We start from the raw sequence: 22,497 nt of genomic DNA on the forward strand, positions 1-22,497 counted from the left end.
TTGACCCGGTAGTGTTTGTCTCTTTCCATAGTTTTCCTTGTTCCGTTTCCATACATGTCAGAGGTGGTGTTTCTTTTGTTGTTTTAAGTTCATTATTAGTAGTGCTGAAAGAAGCACCCTGATGTTTCACTTTAGTTAAAGTAGCAATACTAAACTTCAAAACTACTTTGTTACAAGTAAAAAAAGTCCTGCATCTGGCACCAAAATATACAATAACAAAGTACCAAAAGTAAGTGGCCCATTAGAATTGTTCAATGACAATCACAGCCGATACATCTTGAGCTCGTTAGCTTTATAAACAGCTGCTGAATATTATACATCAGCAGTATATAAAGTGTATTTAATAATTGATTTATATTTAGTTTTAGCTAATTATCCAAATTGAAAAAGTAACTTGTTACTAAAGCTGTCAAATAAATGTAGAAGAGAAGCAGTAGCCTATAAAGAACTGAAAATACTCAGGTAAATTAAAGTACTTCAACATTTTACAAACGGACTTATCTACTTCACTGCTTGTGTCAATTAACTCTCAAGTCTATAAGTTGTGTGCCTAACATGTTGTAATATGACAACTTTGACAAAGAACATACATTTTGAGGTGCATTTGTAAAATAAAAGTGATTGTTTTCCCTGTTAGTATGTTTTGCGTTTGCGGTCCTTTTTTTTTAGACACCTAAGTCTAGTTTTGTAGTATGGTGGGAACTTCTGCCAAAGGAAGAATGTTGACAAAAGCTGAGCATCTGCAGCTTTGGAAGAACATGCATGAATTGATACTATCAAAGATTTTAAATAGGAGAAACAGAAAAGGACATGAAAGTGAAAGTGTCCATTCCCCACACGATTCAGAAAAGCGTTCGATTTTATAAAAGGTTCCTCTTTATTGGTTTGGGTTAAACTGAACAGCCAGAAAACAACCTCTTTACAGATGATTATACGAAGAACAATAAATAGCTTCTGTTGATGAAAAGTAAATCAGTCATTAAACAGCTGACGCCCTGTGCAGGCTGACAGTGGCATAGGAAGCACATTCGGCGGATTCGTCTCGAGGAAAAGTCGTTAAATATCTGTCGGAACTTTTTATTACTCGCTGAATTTATTAACACAGCATTTCTGTTGGTGCATATCGTAACCCATTCCTTCTTCCCCTACATTATAATCAACACACATTTACAAAGATTTACAGCACTGCATTGTGGGAGATGGGAGTGTCCATCGGGATATTCTGTTGCCAGGCAACAAGAGGACGAGATCAAGCTAGTCGTTAGTTTCTAAAAATGAGACTCCGGAAACGAAAGCGGGGTTGGGGTTGGGGGGGAATGTACACGAGGTGATTTAAGGATTTGGCTTACAGATGAGAAAGCATTTTACAATACAGTACAGAAAGGAGGGTCGAGTTCAATCATTTATTGGTCCTTTTTTTTTTTTTACACTTTAAGGCATCAGGTGGGATGTCGCAAAAGAGGCAGCGCAGCTAAACTTCAAAACAAGTCTCAAAAATAAAATATTGCATGAGTTAAAACATTTAAAGTGACCACGGTGAAACAGAAGCACCTTTCACCACGCCTGGTTTTAGATCTGTCCCTCTTCAGGGCTGGGATGTTCGGAGGGGACTGACACTGACTTCTTCCACTGTGGGTGACTGTGAGCTGCTGTTGTCATGGTGATGTGGGGGGGAGGGGGGGATTAAGATCATAGTATGTCCCGCCATTCAAAAACTTCTGCTGGGGGGGGGGGGGGGGGGCTATACATCCAGTCACTTTTTTATTTATGTCCTCGATGTTGTCCTCGGTGTTGTGGTCTCCCTCCCTCTCTTTGTTCCGCCCCCTCTCTCCCAGGTGTTGAGCTGCTGATGGAGAGGCAGGTCTCTAAATATTGGGTCCTTTGATTCGGCCGGCCTCCTGTAGTCTCGGGGAGGTGTACGCCGATGCAGCGAGGCACATGGCCGCCTCGCAGTAGCCTAGGAGACCCGGATGACCCGCCTTACCGGGGTAACCGGCCTCTCCGGCTGATCCCTGGGGTCCTCTCTCGCCGTGCCTACCGTCCCGAGCCACACCATCAACACCAGGAGGACCTATAGGGGGGAGGGGTCATCAGAAAGGGAATTAAGAGGATTTCCAGGTTCAGGAACTGAAATCTGGAGGTGGGAAGTAACTAAGTATATTTACTCAAGTACTATACTTAAGTACTATGTTGTGGTACTTGTACTACTTGAGTTTTATGCTACTTTGTACTCAAACTCCACTATATTTATTTGATACCTTTAGTTACTTTGCAGATATAGATTAACGATAAACAAAAGGATCAAAACTTAAATATGACGTTACACATTAGCATTTAGCAATAAATTAAAACTAGCTGCACCAGCGTGATACACACATCAATAATTACAATCAAAACATACAATGTATTCTTTCTGAAAAAAGTATTTTGAATTATTATGCAACAGTAAAAATGTATTCAAACAGTAAGCACACTCCCCTGTGCCCAAAACTTAACTATATACATATATACCGGAGTGGAGATTTCCAGAAGTGGGAGAAGTACTCCCCCACTTAAAATTAAATAAGAACTATCAGCGTGTAGGAGAAATCTGTTACAAGTAAAAGTACAACAATTCTAAATATACTTAAAGTACTTATTATGCAGATGGCATTACTTTTGGTAGTTTCAGTTTATTTTGATGCTAATGCTTTTGTACTTTTACTTGAGTAACATTTTGATTGCAGGACTTTTACCTGTAACAAAGTATTCCTACACTCTGTTACTTCTACTTCTACTTCAATATAGGATTTTCTTCTCCCACCTCTGGAAATCTCCACTCCTGATTACCCTTGTGTTCTTGCTTGTATGTATGCATATAGTTAAGTTGCGGGCACAGGGGAGTGTGTTTTCTGTTTGAATAAGTGTGTACTGTTGCAATCCTATTACATTTTCCTCCTCGAGTATCTGTTAAATGACCGGAGTTAATGATGCTTTTAAAATGCTTCTGAGCCGCCTCTCCTGTGGCAGGAGCGGTAATACCTGCTCTTTGTTATCGCACCCCCACTCTCCTCTTCGTCAGCAGAACTGTTTTACATTCTGTGCGTGTGCATTAATGGAGTGTTTGTGACAGCTCTTACCTGGTATTCCTGGGGGTCCTGGGGCTCCTGGATGGGGTTTACCAGGATCTCCTCTGTCTCCCTTAGCTCCTCTCTTTCCTGGGGAGTCAGAGGAGGAAGAGCTCAGAAGAAGTGTTTGAACAATATGAGGTTTTGAATAAAGGTTGCTGAAGTTAAGAAAGCAGGAAAGCTGGTGATGAATATTTCATGCCTGAATATAATTTTTGTTTTCTCGTAACATCTGATTAAATACAACAACTTAATAAAACAAAATGACTGAGCATGGATGAATATTTATTTATAGTCAGCTTTGTCTCTATATGCGCTCTGCCTGCAGAATAATACGAATATAATAATATATAAAAATAAAACAATATATAAAAAGTAACAAAAAGTTTGTACATTTCTACAGATAATAAAACAAATAAAGATTTAATGAAAATGTGTAAACAAAAATGTATGATATTAGCTGTAGCGGCCTTCACTAGTGTTTGTCATTTGAGCGCAGGCATCAGCTGATACCAATAAATTGCTATAAAAGCTGTACTTGCAACCTGGTGAGCATCATATTTAAATATATTGATGCTCCGCTGTCTCTCTCTACCTTTGAGTCCGGTGTTTCCGACCTGTCCAGGCCCTCCAATCATGCCTGGAATGCCACGGGATCCGGGTGAGCCATGTGGGCCCTGAGAACCAGGTGATCCAGGAGGTCCAGGGGGCCCAGGAGGTCCCATCACACCTGCTCCACCCAGCACCGCCCTCTTGGCGCTCACCGCAACAGCAGCTAGCCTCTCTGTAACGGAGACAGCAGCACATTGATGATTTAATTACCTTTAAAGACAGGAGAGGAGAGTAATCTAACCCTCTGATTTCTGGCCACTCACCCTGCAACATCTTCAGCACCACCTCGATGATATGCTGGTCAGATGCATCGCGTCCCTGGAGAGAGGAAGAGGAGGTTGAGCGTTACAGAGAAATGGCATCGCGAATCGGAAAAGCGATAGAAAGAGAACTGAACTCACCGGTGGCCCTGAAATGCCGGACATGCCGGGTACTCCGCGCTCTCCGTTCAATCCCCTGGGGCCAGGCAGTCCTGAGGGCCCTAGGTCTCCAGGTTTACCGGAGTCTCCAGTGGGTCCATTGTGTCCCGTGTCACCCCTGATTCCTTGCTGTGAAGGGAAGAGCAAATTCATGGGAGAGTTTAAATGAAAAGCAATGATATTTAAAGTCAAAATGAACCACTGTGGAGAAAAGGAGGGAATAAATGCTACGAGAAGACATAATTTTTGCACACAATTCATCCTCACCTGTCCTTTGGGCCCGGGTTCACCAGACATACCCTGAGACAGGAAACAGAGTTTGTCATTTTCACATTCATCACTTTCATCGATCATTTCCGCATCAGAGACACTCATTGAGCCATAATTCAAGAATGAATATGGTATATGAAGGTGTAAAACGCTGCTGTACAGAGCCAACGTGCATAAGTGCCTCACTGTCATGTAAATAGCTCATTTGCCATCTGGACTATTATGGGGATTTGCATACAAGCTCACAAACAGACTTCCTCTCTTAGTCTTAACATCTGTATGGTTAGTACATTTTCCTCTATATATTCGTCTGCTCTGATGTCAATATCTTCAGACTTTCTCAAAGATGGCAGGTTTTTGTAGACTTCCTTCAAAAAGTTTTGAAACAGCTTTAGGTTGTGCGAAAACAACTTTTACCTTTTCACCTTTCTCGCCAGCCAATCCTTCAACACCGGGGTCACCCTAAAAGCGACAGAGAGAAAAAGATAAAAAGGACGGATTGACTCAGAGAAATATTTGTCAGCACTGGAGTTGGAATACAACAAAGTGAGATAAGTTTCAGACGATCCGGTTTTAAAAAACTGCTACTCACATCATCTCCCTTTGACCCGACTTTTCCTTGGAAACCCTGGAAAGAAAGATGGTTTTAGTACATGTAAATGTGGTTAAATCTGTATCTTAATATGCTCAAAAAAAAGAAAGAACTAAATTTTGATTCAAGCCGTGACACCGCAGATCACAAAGTAAGAAAGATGTTGTCTCATTTCTAAAACATAGAAGATGAGGATGCTCCGATTATCATTTATATTGCTTATTTATATCGCTCTGTGATTTACTGTGGATTGGTGTGACTTTTATTCACGGGTAAACACTGCCCCCCATGGACACATCCGGGTAATCAAAGTGTGTTTGAATGTTGGCTGTGACTGCCCTGTTTCATAAAGCAATACATGTGTTTTATTATGCACACACACACACACACACACACACACACACCTTGTCTCCCTTGGTTCCACCGAGACCCTGAGCACCGGGAATACCCATTGGTCCTCTCTCTCCTTTGCTTCCCTGTTAAGAGATATCAGAATTTATAAAGGAAGGTGAAGCTACAGGTGAGTGAACATGTAACGAAATGCAAAGAGGTGACTTACAGGCTTGCCGACTACTCCCTGTGGACCCACTGCTCCCCGCTGGCCTCTGTCGCCCTGTACAAAAATAAAAAAGGTGAGTTCGCTTTCAAAGTTGCAGTTTTTAGAGCTTTTATGTGACGATTCTGGATTATACCTTAGGTCCGGGAACGCCTTCCATACCGGCCTCGCCAGGAACACCAGGCTCACCCTAAGAAAACACAGTTTAAGAGCAATTACTCCCCGTAATGCACAAAACAAAAACACACATATCTGATAGAAATCCATGTTTTGTGAGTTACCAGAGGTCCCGAGGCGCCTTGCATGCCAACGTGACCCCGAGGTCCAGGCTCGCCCTAATGAGCAAAAAGAGATCATGAGGTGTGTATTGGAAGAAACAGGAAACCAGGACAAGTAGTAAAGGCTAATATATTATTACTTACATTAGCTCCGGGTCCACCTTTTGTCCCTGGGCTGCCGGGTAATCCCTGCACACACAAGTAACCACAGAAATGATTTAACAGCTACACCTGTATTTTACATGAGTGAAATCCAAGAAATTATACTGAGAATGCAAGTGGTAATGGATATGGATATTAGTATGTGGGAGATAATGCTGATGTCTAATAGAGTAAAAACATTGGAAATAGGTCCAGGTGCAGAGTCAGCTTTTGGCATACACCTTACCTTGCTCAGATTTTGCACAGATTTTGAGTGTGTGTGTGTGTGTGTGTGTGTGTGTGTGTGGTAGAGAGAGGGTATACATTGCAGTAGGGCATAAAGCAGGGTAACTTATAGTGTTTGAGTTTGCAGCAGCTTCAGTGTCACTGCAGTGACCACACAGCAAAGTGTGCATCTCATGCTCCATTACCCTTTAGTCAGAATGACGCGCACACACACACACCACACACACCACACACACACACACACACACACACACACACACACACACACACACACACACACACACACACACACACACACACACACACACACACACACACACCCAGTGCTGATTGTGATAAATCACTCGTGTTGGGAGGTAGAATGCTATTTCAAGGTGGTTTAAATTCTAAAACAGCGTGGTTCACAGGGTCACTGCTACCTGGATGAGTGCCCAGAAAACAAAACATCGCAAAAATTACAGGCTGCTTCACGCTGCTTTGTTGAACGGAGGAGAACAGATCGACCCGCTACGTGTTCTGCATGATAACAAGCCTTTACAGACAGGTGCCTTTAGCGAAATTTGTGACCCCAACCCCCAAAGAAACACTGAAGGATCACTCACCGCATGCCCCTGAGGACCGGGAGCGCCAGGCATCCCAGCCAGGCCCGGGCCGCCCTGCAGAAAAGGAGAATAGAGGAAGATTAAATTGCCGTCTTTCTGCTGCGACTGGGGTTTTCTCATCATTATCGCGGCTGGCAGAACCTTACCTTGATTCCAGGAATACCAGGTGTGCCGTCCTTTCCGTCAATGCCCGGCAGACCCTGAAAAAGCAGGCAGAGGAGTCAGAGGAGCTCATTTGGCAGACTTTCTGAACACGACTGTGTAGTGTACAAACAAAAGTGTGTTCACTCACATTCTCTCCCTTCTTGCCTACCGCGCCCTGTGGGCCTTGGATACCTCGGCTGCCCTGCAGAAGATAACCAAACCGGCGTGAGCAGATATTCCATCTCTTTTTGGACGGTACATTTCAAGGGGAAACACTAAGAGGGTCACCTACCTTGTCTCCCTTGTCACCTGCCTCTCCAGGTGGTCCCTTGGGTCCTTCCTCACCCTGCAAACAAAAGAAAGATTGATTAGCTAAGGCTTACTGGGGGTACTTTTCCTTAATTTCATTAGAATGTTGGTGTGAGTTCTTACAGGAGGCCCGGGGATTCCTACAGGTCCGTTGATTCCCTTGTAGCCGCTGGGCCCCTACGGGAAAACAAAGAAAGCACAATCTGTCACTTGAAATCAGGGAGGATGCTAAGTCACAGTTGCCTACTATTCATTGTGATAAAGGGGTAATAAGCGCTTAACTCACTTCACTAATGGGAGCTACACAGCCACTTTTGCTTTGGCACTAAGCCGGGGTGCTAACTTGGCTAACGTGGCTAATGTTAACAGTAAGACGGATGGCTACATCGGATCATTAACTACAGATGGAGGCACCGTGGACCCAGACAACCCCAACTCATTAGAGGAGGGGAGAGATTTGTGTTAGCATCATTTCCATATGTCCCCATTGCTGGTAATGGATGGTGTTTGTATAGCAGGGGCAGGTCTGTGTGTGTGCCTTCTTGGTGCTCATCTTAGAACGAGAACAGCCTCGTGACCAAAGAGAAAGAGGACAAAAAAAAGTTAGGTGTGAGAGAATGGTGTTACTCACGGCTTCCCCTTTAGGACCCATCATTCCTGGGTAACCTCTCAGACCCATCGGACCCTGAAAATTAAACAAGGACCTTCTGTCAGATCAAGATCATACAATATGTATGTTATTCTGCAAAGTGACTTTAAAAGGTTCCTAGCATACCGGAGGTCCTGGAATGCCCTGCTCCCCAGAGATGCCAATTTCTCCCCTGGGACCCTGGTGGAGGAAAGGAAGGAGAACAGGCTGATTAGTTCATCTCTTTCTGTGCTGCTCTCTTTATTTTAGTGACACTGTCCACAAAGTTCGACCCAGGAAACTCTGAACCAGACAGGAAATCCAGTTGAAACCATTTCATGATGGCGTCTGGTTGCTTCTGATGTCTGAACTGATCATTGATGGTGGTATATGGTCATGTTGAAGTTTGATAAAAAAGGTCATCTAATTTTAAAAGGGGAAAGACACACCTGTAGCTCATTTAACCATCATAGACGGAGCTAAACCAGTTCTAAATGCTTGTGTTATTATAAGAATAGTGGATAGCTGGAAATACACCTTTTTAGCTTCTTCATAGGATTTAGATGAGTCAATATCTCAGGTCTGTTTTTTAAGCAGCTGGAGACAGATGGTGATTAGCTTAGATTAGCATGAGGGTAATAGCTCACTTGGGTCTGGACAAAAATACGCCCACCTTAAACACACGTTCACACTTAAAAATGGCAAGAAGTGGTTTCCATTGATTAGATGGCTCTAACTACTTCCTAGCCAAGACAGACACCTGCTTTCACTGGAAGTCGGTGCACCTGTTACCTGCTAGAAACATCCACAGAATATACATAACTCTGTAAAAATACAACCTGTTTTTTGTTTACATTTCAGTCGATGTACGGTGTAACTTTTGAGAGGGACAGGCAAACCATTTATTCTTATTTATCCATAAAAATACAACATTTATAATCTGAGCTCATCTAGTCTACTAGCAAAGTGACTTCATTTACTACCCTCATGGACTGTCCGGTATAAATCTGGTAAAATCCTTCCAAAACAAAGCCTCAGTCATTAGCTAGTTTAAGCTAGTCTAGTTTTATTTTTCAGCAGTTTAAAGATAAAGGTGTTACTGGTCTTACTCACCAGTAACACCTTTAGTTATATTACTTACTTATATCATCAGTAATATAAGAAGTAGAAAAGGTATCTGAGTTTGGAATTGAACAGCTAGTGGGGATGTAAACAGCTCATGCTGCGTTGGAAAGAGGGAGCCACACCACCTTGCAACCCTGAGTTGGGGTGGAGTACCAGAGGCTACATTTGTTGGAAGATCAGAGGCTAATTCCTGGGGCCTGTCTAGCAGTTCCCTTAGAGCCTACTGTGCTCATTAACTGTGCTTAATACAGCGAAGTGAGAGGGCTGCGTGAACCCTGACTTTCTCATCTTCCTCTCCGTGTACCTGGCTCCTCAGCACTCCTTTCATCTGGCTCGCTGCATGCTGACTGCAGGCCCGGGTCTGACTAATCGCAGCCAGATAAGTGCCAATCATGTGCCTCTGGGGGGCTTCATTAGAGCTAATCCTCACCTTGGCTGGTCCTGAATGGTAGGGGGGTTCGCCACATGTACATGTAAGGGTGTTTGAGTGCATGTGTGTGTGTATCCATTATCCGGAGCTCACCGATTTTCCAATGCTGCCAGGCTCTCCGAGAATTCCGGCACGTCCTTTGTGTCCCTAGAGGTCAAAAAACGTAGGTAGGGTGTCATAACAATTTTGTAATGTAACATAATTATTTTCACTGAATAAATGCCGGCTTCAAAATCCTTACCTTGACTCCCTGCAGTCCCTGGGGGCCTTTAGGTCCAGCCGGACAGTTAAGAGGGCACTATTGTTGGGAGAAGGGAATATATGGATTATGAAAAGCGAGGTTGTGTCAGAATAGATTTGTAAGATGTGAGGGCTTACCTGGAAGTCTGCACTTCCCTCCTCTCCACCGATGAACTTCCCTGGAGGCCCCTAGACGGACAGACAGATGGATGAAGATAGTCACCTGGTCACGGCGGCCCCTGCTCCCAGGAGCTGAGCCAGCACTCTCTTTATCTATTTCTCCCTTCATCTTTCCTTCAATCCGTTTATAGATTGAATTAGGAAGTAAAGTATCTGTTCAGGGGACTGATGTATTCCTGCTACAGTCAGATGAGACAGCCCACTGATCTAATGGGGGTTTATTTACCCTAGGACAGCACTAAAGCTAAACAAATACACTCCCCTGGGCTCGGAACATCATTCTCTGTGAAGTCACACCCACTCCTTGGAAGCACACAGGGATGCACACAGGGGAGAACACACACGGGTGAAAAATAGACTTGAAAGTGTACCACTCATAACAGTTTGAGGTATTTCCCCCACTGCTGTCTGCTTATGAAGCAGCACGGTGGCTGTGCTAGCTGTCAAGCTATCATCGAGCATATTATAAAAGCACGTACATTGCGGCTGGTTTTGGAGAACAGAGCACACATCAATATAGCTTTAGTGGATGTCATGTTGAGTTTGTCTTGGCACAGTGATCCTATTTAGAGGTATCTAGACAATGTGACTGCAATATAACTACACAGTGAATTTAACTTAAAGGGCTTCTAGTAGCTCATTCAGCTCTCACTCTTTTCCCGCCTGATGTCACCGACCTCAATGACACATGGTTTAGGTTTGTCCAATCAACACAGTTTTACTCACTGTTATCCATCAGCCAGTAATAGCTTATTGCACATATATTAGTAATGACATATGCATATGTGTCCACCAGAGGGAAAAACAAAGAAGTGTATTTAAAGTTCTGTACTGGGTCAAAAAACATATATACTGTACCTGCAGAGAATTATACAGTAGTTACACTTTGAAATGTTGTTCTATGTTGTTTGTTTCTGTTATTCAATAGCAATCCATCCTCTTTATCTCGTCTTTTTTTTATTTTAACATCAAGCTCATGCTTGTTCCGCTATGAATCAGACAGAGGACGTATAAGATGTTCCCTTGACAACTTACTGGCTTGCCAGGAGGTCCAGGAAGTCCTGAAGCTCCAGATGATCCCATGACACCCTAAATGAAACAGATGGAAATTAAGGGTAGAAATTAAAGCGTTAAGTCACTTTTTTATTTTATGTGTGACATAGGCAGTGAAATAAAGTGAAGTTGGTTTCCTACCTTTGGTCCCGTTACTCCAATTTCACCTGGAAGACCGATCGGCCCTGGAGCGCCCTAGACAGAGACACAGTGCATAAACATCCCAGCATCCGCAAAATGATTTACACACATCAAAAAGCAATTAAGTGATAAAGACCAAGCGGGCTACTTACAGCCAGTCCTGGAAGGCCGGGTCCCTGCGTGGACAGAATGGACGAGGGGTTAAACTACTGTATAACGAGTGGAACCAATCCATCAAAGTATCAATTAACATCAGTGAAAGCCAATTATGAATGGCATCAGTAATTCAGTAATGCCTGTGTACAGTGTCAGAGCGCCGGGTAAACAGTGCTCGAGACGAACAGAGACGCAGAGCGCAATCACTTTATGTTCGCTGTGTGTTTTGCTCAGAATTAATTATAAACAAAGTAATTAAGTGAGTAAGCCTTTTTCGAGGAAGAGCGGCCCATAGGGTAGGGTCTCCTGTCTGAGCTGCGCAGGCAGCTGGATGTTCACGCACAGCACCCCCAAACAGTGCGCCTGTTAATGCTAAACAAGGGATTCAAGCGTAACTTTGGATGAACCTGGACTTAATGTTTGATAGTTTGAGATGGACTCTGAGCTCCACCTAGTGGTATTAGGCTGTGCTACAGATGATGGGATGGTATATTGATTGTTTGTTTTTGCAGGGATATCTAACGCATAACCATCCCTCTCTGTAGAAGTGAGGCTTACGTCAGCTGTAGAAGGCATCTGAAACATCTGGGGAGACTAAGCCCAAAAGCGGGCACAGCTGGTCAGGCATCCATGCATGAAGACAGAGACTCAGGAGGTTGCCACTATCAGACCAGTTGGTTCAGAATATGTTTGTTAGAAAACTGAGGTGACTTAAGAAATGCATAATTTAGCCTTTAGTATTTTGACAATTTCTTAAGATAAACTGTTATATAATTTGTCATATTGTACCTTTTACTCAGGTACTGTACTTCCCTCTTATTCTGAATTATGTTCTAATAATACATTTCATCTATATATACAATTTGATGCAATAAGCCTGTGGTTTCCAGCACTTTTTGTCTTGTGACCCCTTGTAAAAAAGAAAGCAGTAGTAGCAGTTCTTTGTAGTGTTTTAGAAAACTAGGAGTTGAAAGCAGTTCTGGATAAAAGATTTTAAATACCCAAATGAAGCTAAAATAATAATATTTAGCTAAAACTGGCGCTGTTGTATCGACATGCAGTTTATGAACAAGACTTCTCTCCGCAAGAATAACAGACAGAATGAAGCTAAAGCCAATACATTACAATATGTCCTTCTGTACTTCACGTGTAGTCCGACAGTCAGTGGCTAAGTGAAGCACTTTCAGAGGACGTACATTGACTGTACGAAAGTGCAACACGTGATAGATTGCAGCCTGTTTAGCAGCAATCTCTCTCAATACTGGACTCGTTTAAAAATGGTTACCCCCATTAGTCACTGAGGCTCAAAAGCATGGGACAATTGTATCCAGGGCAAAAAACACCCAAGGTCCTGTTAGAGTAAAGAGTCTGGGTACTTATTCCGACACATACAGAATGAGATTCACTTATGTTAATGATGACAGCAAAAAGGTGACAAATACATAAATAATGTACTTACAGGAAGACCAGGTTCCCCAGTGGGTCCAGGTTGACCCTGCAGGTAAGCGACAACAACATTATTACTACAGCAGTGACCTGCAAGGACCTCACATTAATAGTTACTTACTCTTTGGTTAACAGGGGTTAATATGCTCATCATTCATTTAACAGGTTTATGGGTGTGCGACCCCTATAGTTGCTCTTTTTTTGGTGTAAAACAGGTTATCAGGTGGAGGTTGGACACTTGCCTTCTGGCCAGGGTTTCCAAAAGGACCTCTATCCCCTTTTGCTCCAATCAGACCCTGGAGAGAAACAGAAAGAGATGTTAGCAGGCAGGTTACAATAGATATGTAGAGGGCAACATGGGCGGGAAAAGACATTGAAGAGGTTTAAAATGATATTATTATTCACCACTGTGCTTTCCACAGGCTATATGAAACCTGAATTCACCTTATGCAAAGGGCTAATCACAAATTTGATCCGAGCTGACACTGTTGTTGTGATTAATTTGGAAACAAACCTGAGATTGAGATTCCAGGGCGGATTACCGACTAAATCTCTGAGGAATGCATGAGTGTGTGTGTGTGTGTGTGTGTGTGTGTGTGTGTGTGTGTGTGTGTGTGGGGCTGTAAGCATGTGATCAAGAGGAATTGGCACTAAATTCACCTTCAACCCAGAGTGTAGCTGCACCACAAATCTAAGTTCATATGAAGTAAATCAATAAGTGCTCTGAAGCTATAAAATAATTAACAGATAATTTGTCTACATCTGCAGCTCCTCGCTACCTGTTGATTACCTCAGACTTAATAGCAATCAGGTCAAGATAATGGCTTTGACATAAGTCTGTTATATTAATCTAATCATGCATTGCTTATAATTTGTTCACAAGGCTTTCATTCAGTCCTGCAAATCACCTTTCTGGAAAGAAAATGATAAAACAAGCTGTAATTACTAAGTTCTTATTAAACCCATTGTGTGCATGCTTAAAGTGAAATATATATACTACATCTTCTTCCTCATTAAGCATCTTCAAAGCTAAACATTCTCTATAATCCAGGAGAAATGTTCCTTGAAAGTAGACATGACATTTTGACAAATACTGCTTACTCAATTACTTTGAAGTCCTAGATATGCTATGGTTTAAATCAGCAGTATCCTCACGTGTAAATAGCCACAAACTCCACTGCTGAGGAGGACTGTTTTGACACGAATAAAGTCTCCACAATAACACCTCTCAGTCGATACATATGTATATTTTGGCACTCCAAACACATGTGCATCGTCATGTATGCACCGGCAAACATTGATACAAATAACACAGGGACCTTTTCATCAAAACCTTGCTGTACGGCCCCAATCCAGTAATAACAGTGTCCCCATTTAAGTTTGATACCATGGTCTGTGATCATTGGAATACATCCTGCCTATATGAATGTAAACCTCTTTAAATGTTGGACCTTTTCTGAAATTCTCTTGCTGATTATTTTATTAAGGTATATAAATAACTTCAACCATTGTAACGTTTCATTCAAATTAAAAATGATATACATTCGGGTTCATTTCCAGAGTTCTGTTAAATTCAGTAACGTTATGCTGATCTTGCTGTTGCTTTGGGATTGTTATCAGTTTTGTTTACTCACATTTCGTTTCCTCCTATCAAGTGAATTTCACAGTGAACGTCTGGGAGACTGGGAGACTGTTTTTGGTTTTAATTGCATTAGCATTTTAAAAGCCATTTCTCTCTGTGTTGCACTCTCTCTGTTCCTTTCAACCAGCTTTATTGGCATAAACAAAAACACTTTGTTGCCAAGGCAGCTCACAGCTGATTTACATATTACATTTTCAGGTGCAACATTCAGGTTCTGAATACAAATTATACCTCCTTTAAAAGACAATACAACACAATAGTGTTCAATCGTTAAACAACATAATAAATAAATAATGGTTTCTCTCTCTATAGTCGGTTTACTTACATCAATGCCGTTCTCTCCTGGTACTCCATTGGGACCTGGCTCTCCTGAATCTCCCTTTTGACCCTACAATTAAACACATTATTGTCACACACAACCAGGAAGTCTGTACACATCAAATTCTAAAAAGATGTTTGGGATATCAAATCTGACAAACAGTGCAATAGAAACTTACTGGGGGACCGGGGGGCCCAGGAGGTCCTTTTTCTCCCTGCAGAGACGGAGAGGAGGTGTTGATGTTTGGGTATTTGGGGTTAATTCAAAAGAGTACAGGAATATGATGAGACCTTTTAAAGTCATTTATAAAACTCATTAATTTTCCCATATCTGAGTCTAACTATCACCCCAATGTAATTCATCACTGATAAATCTGACAGGAGACCGAGGCTCAATGCCCTGCGGTTCACTATGCAGGTTCTCAAAAATATTACTCAGAAACTTTTTATTTAAGTTAATCTAAGAGCTTCTTCTCTGTTTTTTGATATTGATTCAAGCGTCTGTCTTCCATTTCTTTGACCTTCCATTCAGGTACAATGTAAGACTTGTTATATTATTTAAAAACATATATTACTTTTAATTGTATTTTACATTTTGCAATACTTTTTAAATGTATCTGACTATATCTGTTTTATGTTCCAATACACCAAATCAAATTCCTTATATGTGAACACCTTCTTAGCAATAAAGTTCTGATTCCAACTTTTTTTTGTATAACTTGTTATGTTGTTATTTTCAACTCCATAGAGATTCTTCCAGGCAGAGACACATGATGAAAATGTAGGTAATTATGTTGTAAATAAACTTTAGATGAGGTCTAATCACATTTTTCTTGCTGATTTTTCTATCAAAGTAATATCCAAGAAGAGACTCAACTTGTTAAAGAGTATTGGCGGAAAGGCTCCACATTGTGGGAGGTGTTCATGTGATAACTTGACCCAGCTGCATTCTTGTGGCACCAAATACTGAGGCTAACAGTCACATCAGTGATAACTCAAATGGGACAATGAGGATGCAGGTTAAAATAACAGAGTTGTTTTAGTAAACATATTAAGTACTAATTGCTTCTGGATCAGGACAAACATCAGGGTTTTACAGGCAGTCTTTTTCCTGCTCTGCTAGCCCAGCAGAGCAGGAAAAGGCCTATTTATACAGCCTGTGTGTAGTTAACCCTGAAATATCTCAAATGTATCACATTACTGTGACACAAACCCATGATTGAGGCAAGGGTCCCTTCTCAAAGACCCCTCTCTCTGCTGCGAACAGAGCTCTTTTGTGCCGCTGTGTTTTCCTTTGCAGCGCCCTCTGCTGGTAAGACTGCAGCACTGCGGGGCAGCACATGAAGGTATTTCTCAGGCACAATGATGCTCTTTGTGACAGATCTGTTGGGCAAACCTGTGTGGATACTCACATCAATGCCGTCTGACCCGGGGGTACCGGAGGGGCCTGGTGGGCCGGACTGGCCCTGAGGTCCAGGTGGACCCCTCTGAAACACAGGCAGAAAGACATGTTGAGACTATGTAATTAGTAACAAAGCACAGTACTGGGAATCTTAAAGTACTGTGTTACATATATTGTAACAATATTATAAGCTGTATAAACCTGTGTCAGCATGAACTTTAAGGTGACACTGTAAGAGGTAATATCAAGAGTCGAAAGAAGGGAAAACATGTTTTACTCAATGAAAAAAACCCACAAAAATAAATTGAAAATGATATTAGTTAACTAACTTATATGACTTTGGCAGATTTAATGTAACTTTATTGTGTTTATCACATTAATAGAACACAAACACACAACCTACATACAGAAACATTGGATATTATTGAATACAATCGGTTAGTGAGAGGGGTAAAAACAAAGGAATGTGAAAGGAGGGATCATGAGACTGGCACTGTTTACCTCCACAACCCCCACCTTACCAAACACCCCCTCCCTATGTCTCCACAGCCTGATGAATATCATCCAATTCTGTCAGGTGATACAAGCTTTTTAAAATCCGTTTCTTCAAGTAAAAAACGTGAATAAAAACATGAATAATCCTTAAAAGACGTCCAGTAGATTTCACATAGGTGTCTGTTTGCAGAGGGGCTTGCTCAGTTAACAGAGTTAGCATGTGTCAATGCCCACTGATGTCCATCTTTGCCACGGCCATGGAAAACCCAAAATAATCTTCAACGTTTCGCTCCGAACTTCAAAGACAAAAATCATCAAGGCCGAAAAAAAAGGAACCCAGGTAATGGTGTATCTTTGCCTTCAACAGTATCTCCTCAGTCTAATCTTCAGAAGAGATAAGAGTCCAGACACGATAAGGATGATAATCCACGGGAGATATTCCGATTTCATTTTTTCTCCACAGCAGAAAACACATTTCAAGCATCTTTCTTTTACATGCATGTTACAAAGCAAGATGATCAGCACAGATAGACCAGCAGCATTTAGATCACTTCCACCAAGACAACCTTTAACACAACAACAAGACTTTCCAGAGGCCCTGAACCCCACTGAACCCCAGAATAAAGCCTGAGCCACTCACCACTTGGGCCAGAGCCAGGCACAAGGTCTGCAGAATAACCCAGGTCTTCAACAAGTCGGAGAGAGCAGCCATGGTCCCTCTCCCCTGTCTGTCTCTCCTCGGTTCACCAAATCCACTCTTCTCTCTCCTCTTTCCGCTCTCTTACTCCTCTCCAGGCCGGCACAGTGCAGAAACTGGTGGAGCAAAGCTGTCCGAGAGGCAGGAGTGGGGGGGGGGGTGGTGGTGTTGGTGGTGGTGGGGGGGTGGTGGGGGTATTGGGGGGGCTATGTGCACAGCCCTGAAAAAAAATCCACTCAGGAGCAAGGGGAGTGAGAAGTGAGGGTGGAGAGGGATGGATGAGGAGGGGTGGAGGTGGACAGAGAGAGAGGTGTAATCCTGCCTCACAGCAGGCCTCTGAAAAATACTGAACACACACACACACACACACACACACAAACACACACACACACACACACACACACACACACACACACACACACACACACACACACACACACACACACACACACACACACACACAATATAAAATATAAAGAAAAAATACAAAGATTTAAAACAAGTGAAGGCAGCTCTACCCACAATGCACTGCAGGAGGATTCTACCCACAATGCACTGGAGGAGGACTATACCCACAATACACCTATATATAGTTACGTTTTCACATAACATTTGAGGGAAACTGTCTGAATATGCGCTTGGATGGCAGATTTTCTCTGAGTGGTTGCTTTTAAATAATCGGCATATTTTTTGACAAAGATTTAGGAGAGGCCCAATGAGTAAAACCTGTGTAAAACACCAAAACCACAGGCTTTAGAACACCTTTTTGCCTTTTACGTTTACAACTTCTCTGAGAAAATTGTTTTTAAAACATTGTTTCAATACCTCCCAAACAATCCATGGGTGTGTTGTACAGATGAGAAAAAGCTGAAAATAAAATACATAACACAGATTTGATCAGGGATAGGGAGGATGGGAAATATGGAGTATTACGTTAAATAAACAGAAAGTATGGCTGTCACTTGTACACATAAAGGGACAAATATTATTGTAAATTTAAATATTTAAAATGATATTATTATATATATAATATAATATATTTTATAATATCACAACTGCATGTTCTGAGTAAATAATATACTGACATCTAGTGGTCATTTTAATAAGTGCATGTAGTTCCCACAGTAATCCAAAGTGGCCCTTTGAGGCTGAATAAACCAAACTCGTGGAAATGTGAATAAAGACAGAACAGTGACCCCTATTGGCCATACCACACATTACACCTAATACATCAGGTGCTTGTGTCCACTAGATGGCAGCAGATACACGTTTACAGAACTGCAGAGCCGTGCGGTTGCCATGGAGGCCTCCCCTGCTCTAACCGGGAATTATGCATCACATTTGTTCTCCTCAGGGATGATAAAGACAGTACTGAGGATGCTGAGAGGAGTTGCATTTATGAGCAAATTGAGATTTATTGCGCACAACGGGGAATCTCAGCAGACCACATTAAATAAATTAGGAGGCAGCTCCGTGGAGGCTCCTGCACTGTATGTGGTGTGTGCATTTTCACTTGCACTGCATTAATCACATTAACTCGGTAATGTTTTTGCCTTTTTCATATTTTGCCTAAAAACAATTAAACATTGGCCATTGCCTAGTGAACACTTCTTTTCCAACGTCACTTTATTTTTAACAAGGGGTTGTTATTAAGTAGAATAATATGAATCGCATGCATTTGCATTCAGTTGTGTTTACGTAGGTACATTAAAGTCTGAGTAGGTAACACTGAGGAACCAAATCATTCAAGCAACAAAATAAAATCAGCCTAATGTTGTCAAGGTACTTTTCATGAGAGTAGTTTGCAACACAAACTTTAAAGTTGCCAAATCTGACGGGAAAGTCTCCAAGATGGCAACACTAACAGCCCATCCATGCATCTCCTCCAAAACTATTATTACGAAGAAAAACATATATGGTAACAACACAGCCACTGTAGCAGTTTGGAAATTCAAAAGCTGTTTTACAAATGACAGACTTAAAAAGGTATTTACAAAAGCATGCACATCAAAACCAATATGTAAAAGATGGAAAACGGTGAGTCCGCGTATTGGCTAACGCAGATATATATTTCAATTCAACCAGTGACTTTTTAGCTAGTTTTATGTTTTTTCCAGCAACTGTATGTTCCTTCTGTGCATTCATAAAGTCAGTCTAACGAATGGAGCTGTGGGTAGCAGTATTAAAAGATATAGACAGTCAGCTTTAGAGCTGGACAAAAAGGAGGGGCTTTTAATAATCTCCAAACTCATCATTCACCAGTGAACCATGAACGGTTGGCCATTCTCATACAAGTTCATCTCAAAAGAGACAATATCAGAAAAGTTCCGCAAAAAGTCATTCATTTCTTGTAGTCCTTTTGAGTCACGTCCTTTAGGCAGTTAAAGATTGCAACACCAAGGAAGAGCTTGGTTTGGATCCATTAACAATTTGATGCATCCTGTACTGATCAAGTAAACTGATTTGAAAACAGTGGATATAAAACAATCTCATATATTATTGTTCTATTAGAATGTGTGAGTACTTATTATGTTAATATACTGTGCTTACGTAAACAAATATACATTTACATAGTGTTTGCATGCACAGTTTTTGTCTGTTTGATGGCGGCATTTCTGACAGCAACAATTAAAATATCAGAAAACATCAACACACTGTTAAACACATATTTCCCATTGCTTTGGATGTTGGTTATTTGACTTCAGGCAGTGTTAAATGAGCTCTTAATACCACTCTAATGCCTGTAGGCAAAATAAGAGGCTAAACAGCTGCTTAGCTTAGCTTAGCTTAGCTTAGCATAAAGACCCCTGGGGAAACAGCTAGCCTTTCTCTGTCTGAAGAGATACAAAGTGTTAGTTATTGAGCTTTAGACTTGTTGGTAAGGAGCCAAGCTCACTGTTTCCCCCTGTGTTCAGTCTCTATGCTAATCTAATTGGCTTCTGCCTGGCTCTAGCTCCATATTGAAGAGAAGAGTATTAAGGACTCAGCAAAGAAAAGCAACAACCAATACTTCCTAAAATGTTGAACAATGGTCTTTGTAAATGTGAGATTAACATGTCTTTTATAATCACTCAGTCAATGTACCAAAGATCCTTGGAGAAATTCACAGTCCATATCCAGAAGCTGCGCCTTTAAATGAGCCAACATGTCTTTTATAAGGCTGTGATGTCATGACTATACTATATCACTTGATATAGGTATAAAGTGGCTGCTCCAGTGCCATTACAGGCTTACCCTGCAATGCTCAGAAACGCTGGCCAATCACCGCATACTGAGCCTTTTCGAGAGGGGGTCTAATAAAGCATAATATATTCTTAAAGGCATCTGTATATGTATATGTACATATATAAATATGTACCTTTAATTCCTTTATTTGAATATCAGGAAAATTGAGAGATCAAATGCATGGTAATGTGGTGCCGATCTTCTCACGGGTAGAAAGCTGAAAAGAACCATGATCCAGTTGTTGTCTTTCTCATTACAAGCGATTCCCCAGCCTGCTCAAACTTAGAAAACAGACAAAAAAAACATTGGCCTCTCCCGTTTCGCTCCGTCTTTCTCCCTGCTCATGTTTAAACTCTCAGGGGAGTATGGCTTAAATGTTACTTTCCTAAATGAAAGCAATCACATCTTGTTTCAAGAGCAGAGAGCAGACTTATCACAGCTTACGGAGAGATGCAGGCCAACCAAATTCCACCAATGAGTAATAATTCTGCCCACCTAGTTATTATCTAGCCCCCACACAAAAAGAGAGCAAAGCAATCACACGAATACACACGCGTGCTCATGCATTTAAGTAGAGCCTAATTGAATTATTATGAGTGACCAGGGAGGTTTTGGTTCTGCTGGTATTCAGCTCTCTGCTCCCAGTTGTTTCATGAGAAAGATCCATTTCACATCGACAGCCTGTGGCCATTCCCCCTCTAATAAGACGCCCGAGAGAAAGGGGGAGAATGGAAGTCATCATTAAAGTCTGACGCAAGGACAGGAAGACACACACACACACACACACACACACACACACACACACACACACACACACACACACACACACACACACACACACACACACACACACACACACACACACACACACACACACACACACACACACACACACACACACACACACACACACACACACACACACACACACACACACACACACACACACACACACACACACACACAATCAAGCCCACCATGTGATGATGACAGACAGGGTAAATATTATTCTTGAGTGCAGGTGTGAGGAGTAGCGGCAAAGTGATAACAGAGGAGGCCATTAACAGCACGGCAGAGTTTTTCAGGCTGACCTCGGGGCCCGCAGTGTGTCAGGCCTTCCATTGAAAAGGAGAAGTTTACAGTGAGAGCGGAGGGAGGAGAGGTACACACTGACACACTGATGATATACAGGCTGAGGATATTCGTCCATCTGCATGAAACACATTCATTAGCGGTTATTCTCTCGATGGGAAAATCTCACTGAAGCTTATTTGACGTGCAAAATTATCGCAAATGAAGACATTTTGTGGTGCAATTTGCTTGTCCATCACAATGTGCAGTTTACTTAAGGGTGTGTGCAGCGAATATAAATGTTCACACATGCCTTCAGACTTTTTATTCCTCATTCTTCAGTGACTTCAACCCTAAAACATGGAAAACATCTTCATCTGTTGTGCAAACCCACTTTGAAAGATCCAATGTTTGAAAGGGCATTCATAAATTCAGGGAGTGCCAGTTTGGGCATCTCCCAAAGCGTGATGGCGCACTTGAACCTGATGTAGTGGTGAGACCCAACTACGGTGAGAACTGGCCCAGAGTCTCAGGCTGACAATGCGATGGCGGCTGGGAGGATTTAAAAAACACACCGTTTAGCAGCAGCTGATCCCACACTGAGCTCAGCGAGTTGTTTCTTAGCAACAAAGCATGGCAACACACTGATTTTACCTCAGTCCAAAGCCCCGAGATGCACTCCAGCTCATCAAAGATAAGGGATGATGTGGAAAAGGCGGCAGATTGTTACTGTTGCTTTCATGTGTTTGCATTGGCTAACACACAAGCATGTGTCATCCTCTGACACTATTATAGTAGCTAGATAGCCATTATTATAGTTGTATGCTCCACAAGTTTTCCCAGCCTCCTCTGAATTTGATTGCAGGCGATGAAAGTCAAACATAACTGGTGAAATATATTGGCCTGTGGAGGTGGTCTGGCATGAAGCTCTCCGGCCTTTAAATCCTATTTGAGCTTTTATTGTGAGACTTC

General features: G+C 41.9%; 1 protein-coding gene across 1 annotated transcript; it reads right to left on the bottom strand.

Annotated features, from left to right (window-relative positions):
* Positions 1-875: 875 nt before the first annotated feature.
* On the bottom strand, positions 876-17,366 carry col9a2 (procollagen, type IX, alpha 2). Its single transcript, XM_063900025.1, has 32 exons — positions 17,173-17,366; positions 16,048-16,122; positions 14,815-14,850; positions 14,643-14,705; positions 12,918-12,971; positions 12,689-12,724; positions 11,226-11,249; positions 11,074-11,127; positions 10,915-10,968; positions 9,838-9,888; positions 9,701-9,757; positions 9,553-9,606; positions 8,052-8,105; positions 7,908-7,961; positions 7,400-7,453; positions 7,260-7,313; positions 7,116-7,169; positions 6,970-7,023; positions 6,824-6,877; positions 5,979-6,023; positions 5,838-5,891; positions 5,693-5,746; positions 5,560-5,613; positions 5,405-5,476; positions 5,001-5,036; positions 4,826-4,870; positions 4,406-4,438; positions 4,121-4,267; positions 3,983-4,037; positions 3,703-3,891; positions 3,120-3,197; positions 876-2,071 (listed from the first exon to the last, which is right to left on the bottom strand). The coding sequence occupies exons 1-32, from the start codon at positions 17,242-17,244 to the stop codon at positions 1,866-1,868; spliced, it is 2,076 nt and encodes a 691-aa protein (XP_063756095.1). The 5' UTR covers positions 17,245-17,366; the 3' UTR covers positions 876-1,865.
* Positions 17,367-22,497: the final 5,131 nt, after the last annotated feature.

This window comes from Eleginops maclovinus, chromosome 13, assembly GCF_036324505.1.
Source record: "Eleginops maclovinus isolate JMC-PN-2008 ecotype Puerto Natales chromosome 13, JC_Emac_rtc_rv5, whole genome shotgun sequence".
Classification (NCBI taxonomy): domain Eukaryota; kingdom Metazoa; phylum Chordata; class Actinopteri; order Perciformes; family Eleginopidae; genus Eleginops; species Eleginops maclovinus.

Coding starts and splice junctions, on each gene's coding strand:
- col9a2 (XM_063900025.1), bottom strand. CDS start 17,244: ATGGCTGCTCTCTCCGACTTGTTGAAGACCTGGGTTATTCTGCAGACC. Junction 9,889..10,914: donor CTGGACCTCCTGGCAAGCCA/GTAAGTTGTCAA, acceptor CTGTCCGTCTAG/GGGCCTCCAGGGAAGTTCAT. Junction 7,170..7,259: donor CAGGTGACAAGGGAGACAAG/GTAGGTGACCCT, acceptor TATCTTCTGCAG/GGCAGCCGAGGTATCCAAGG.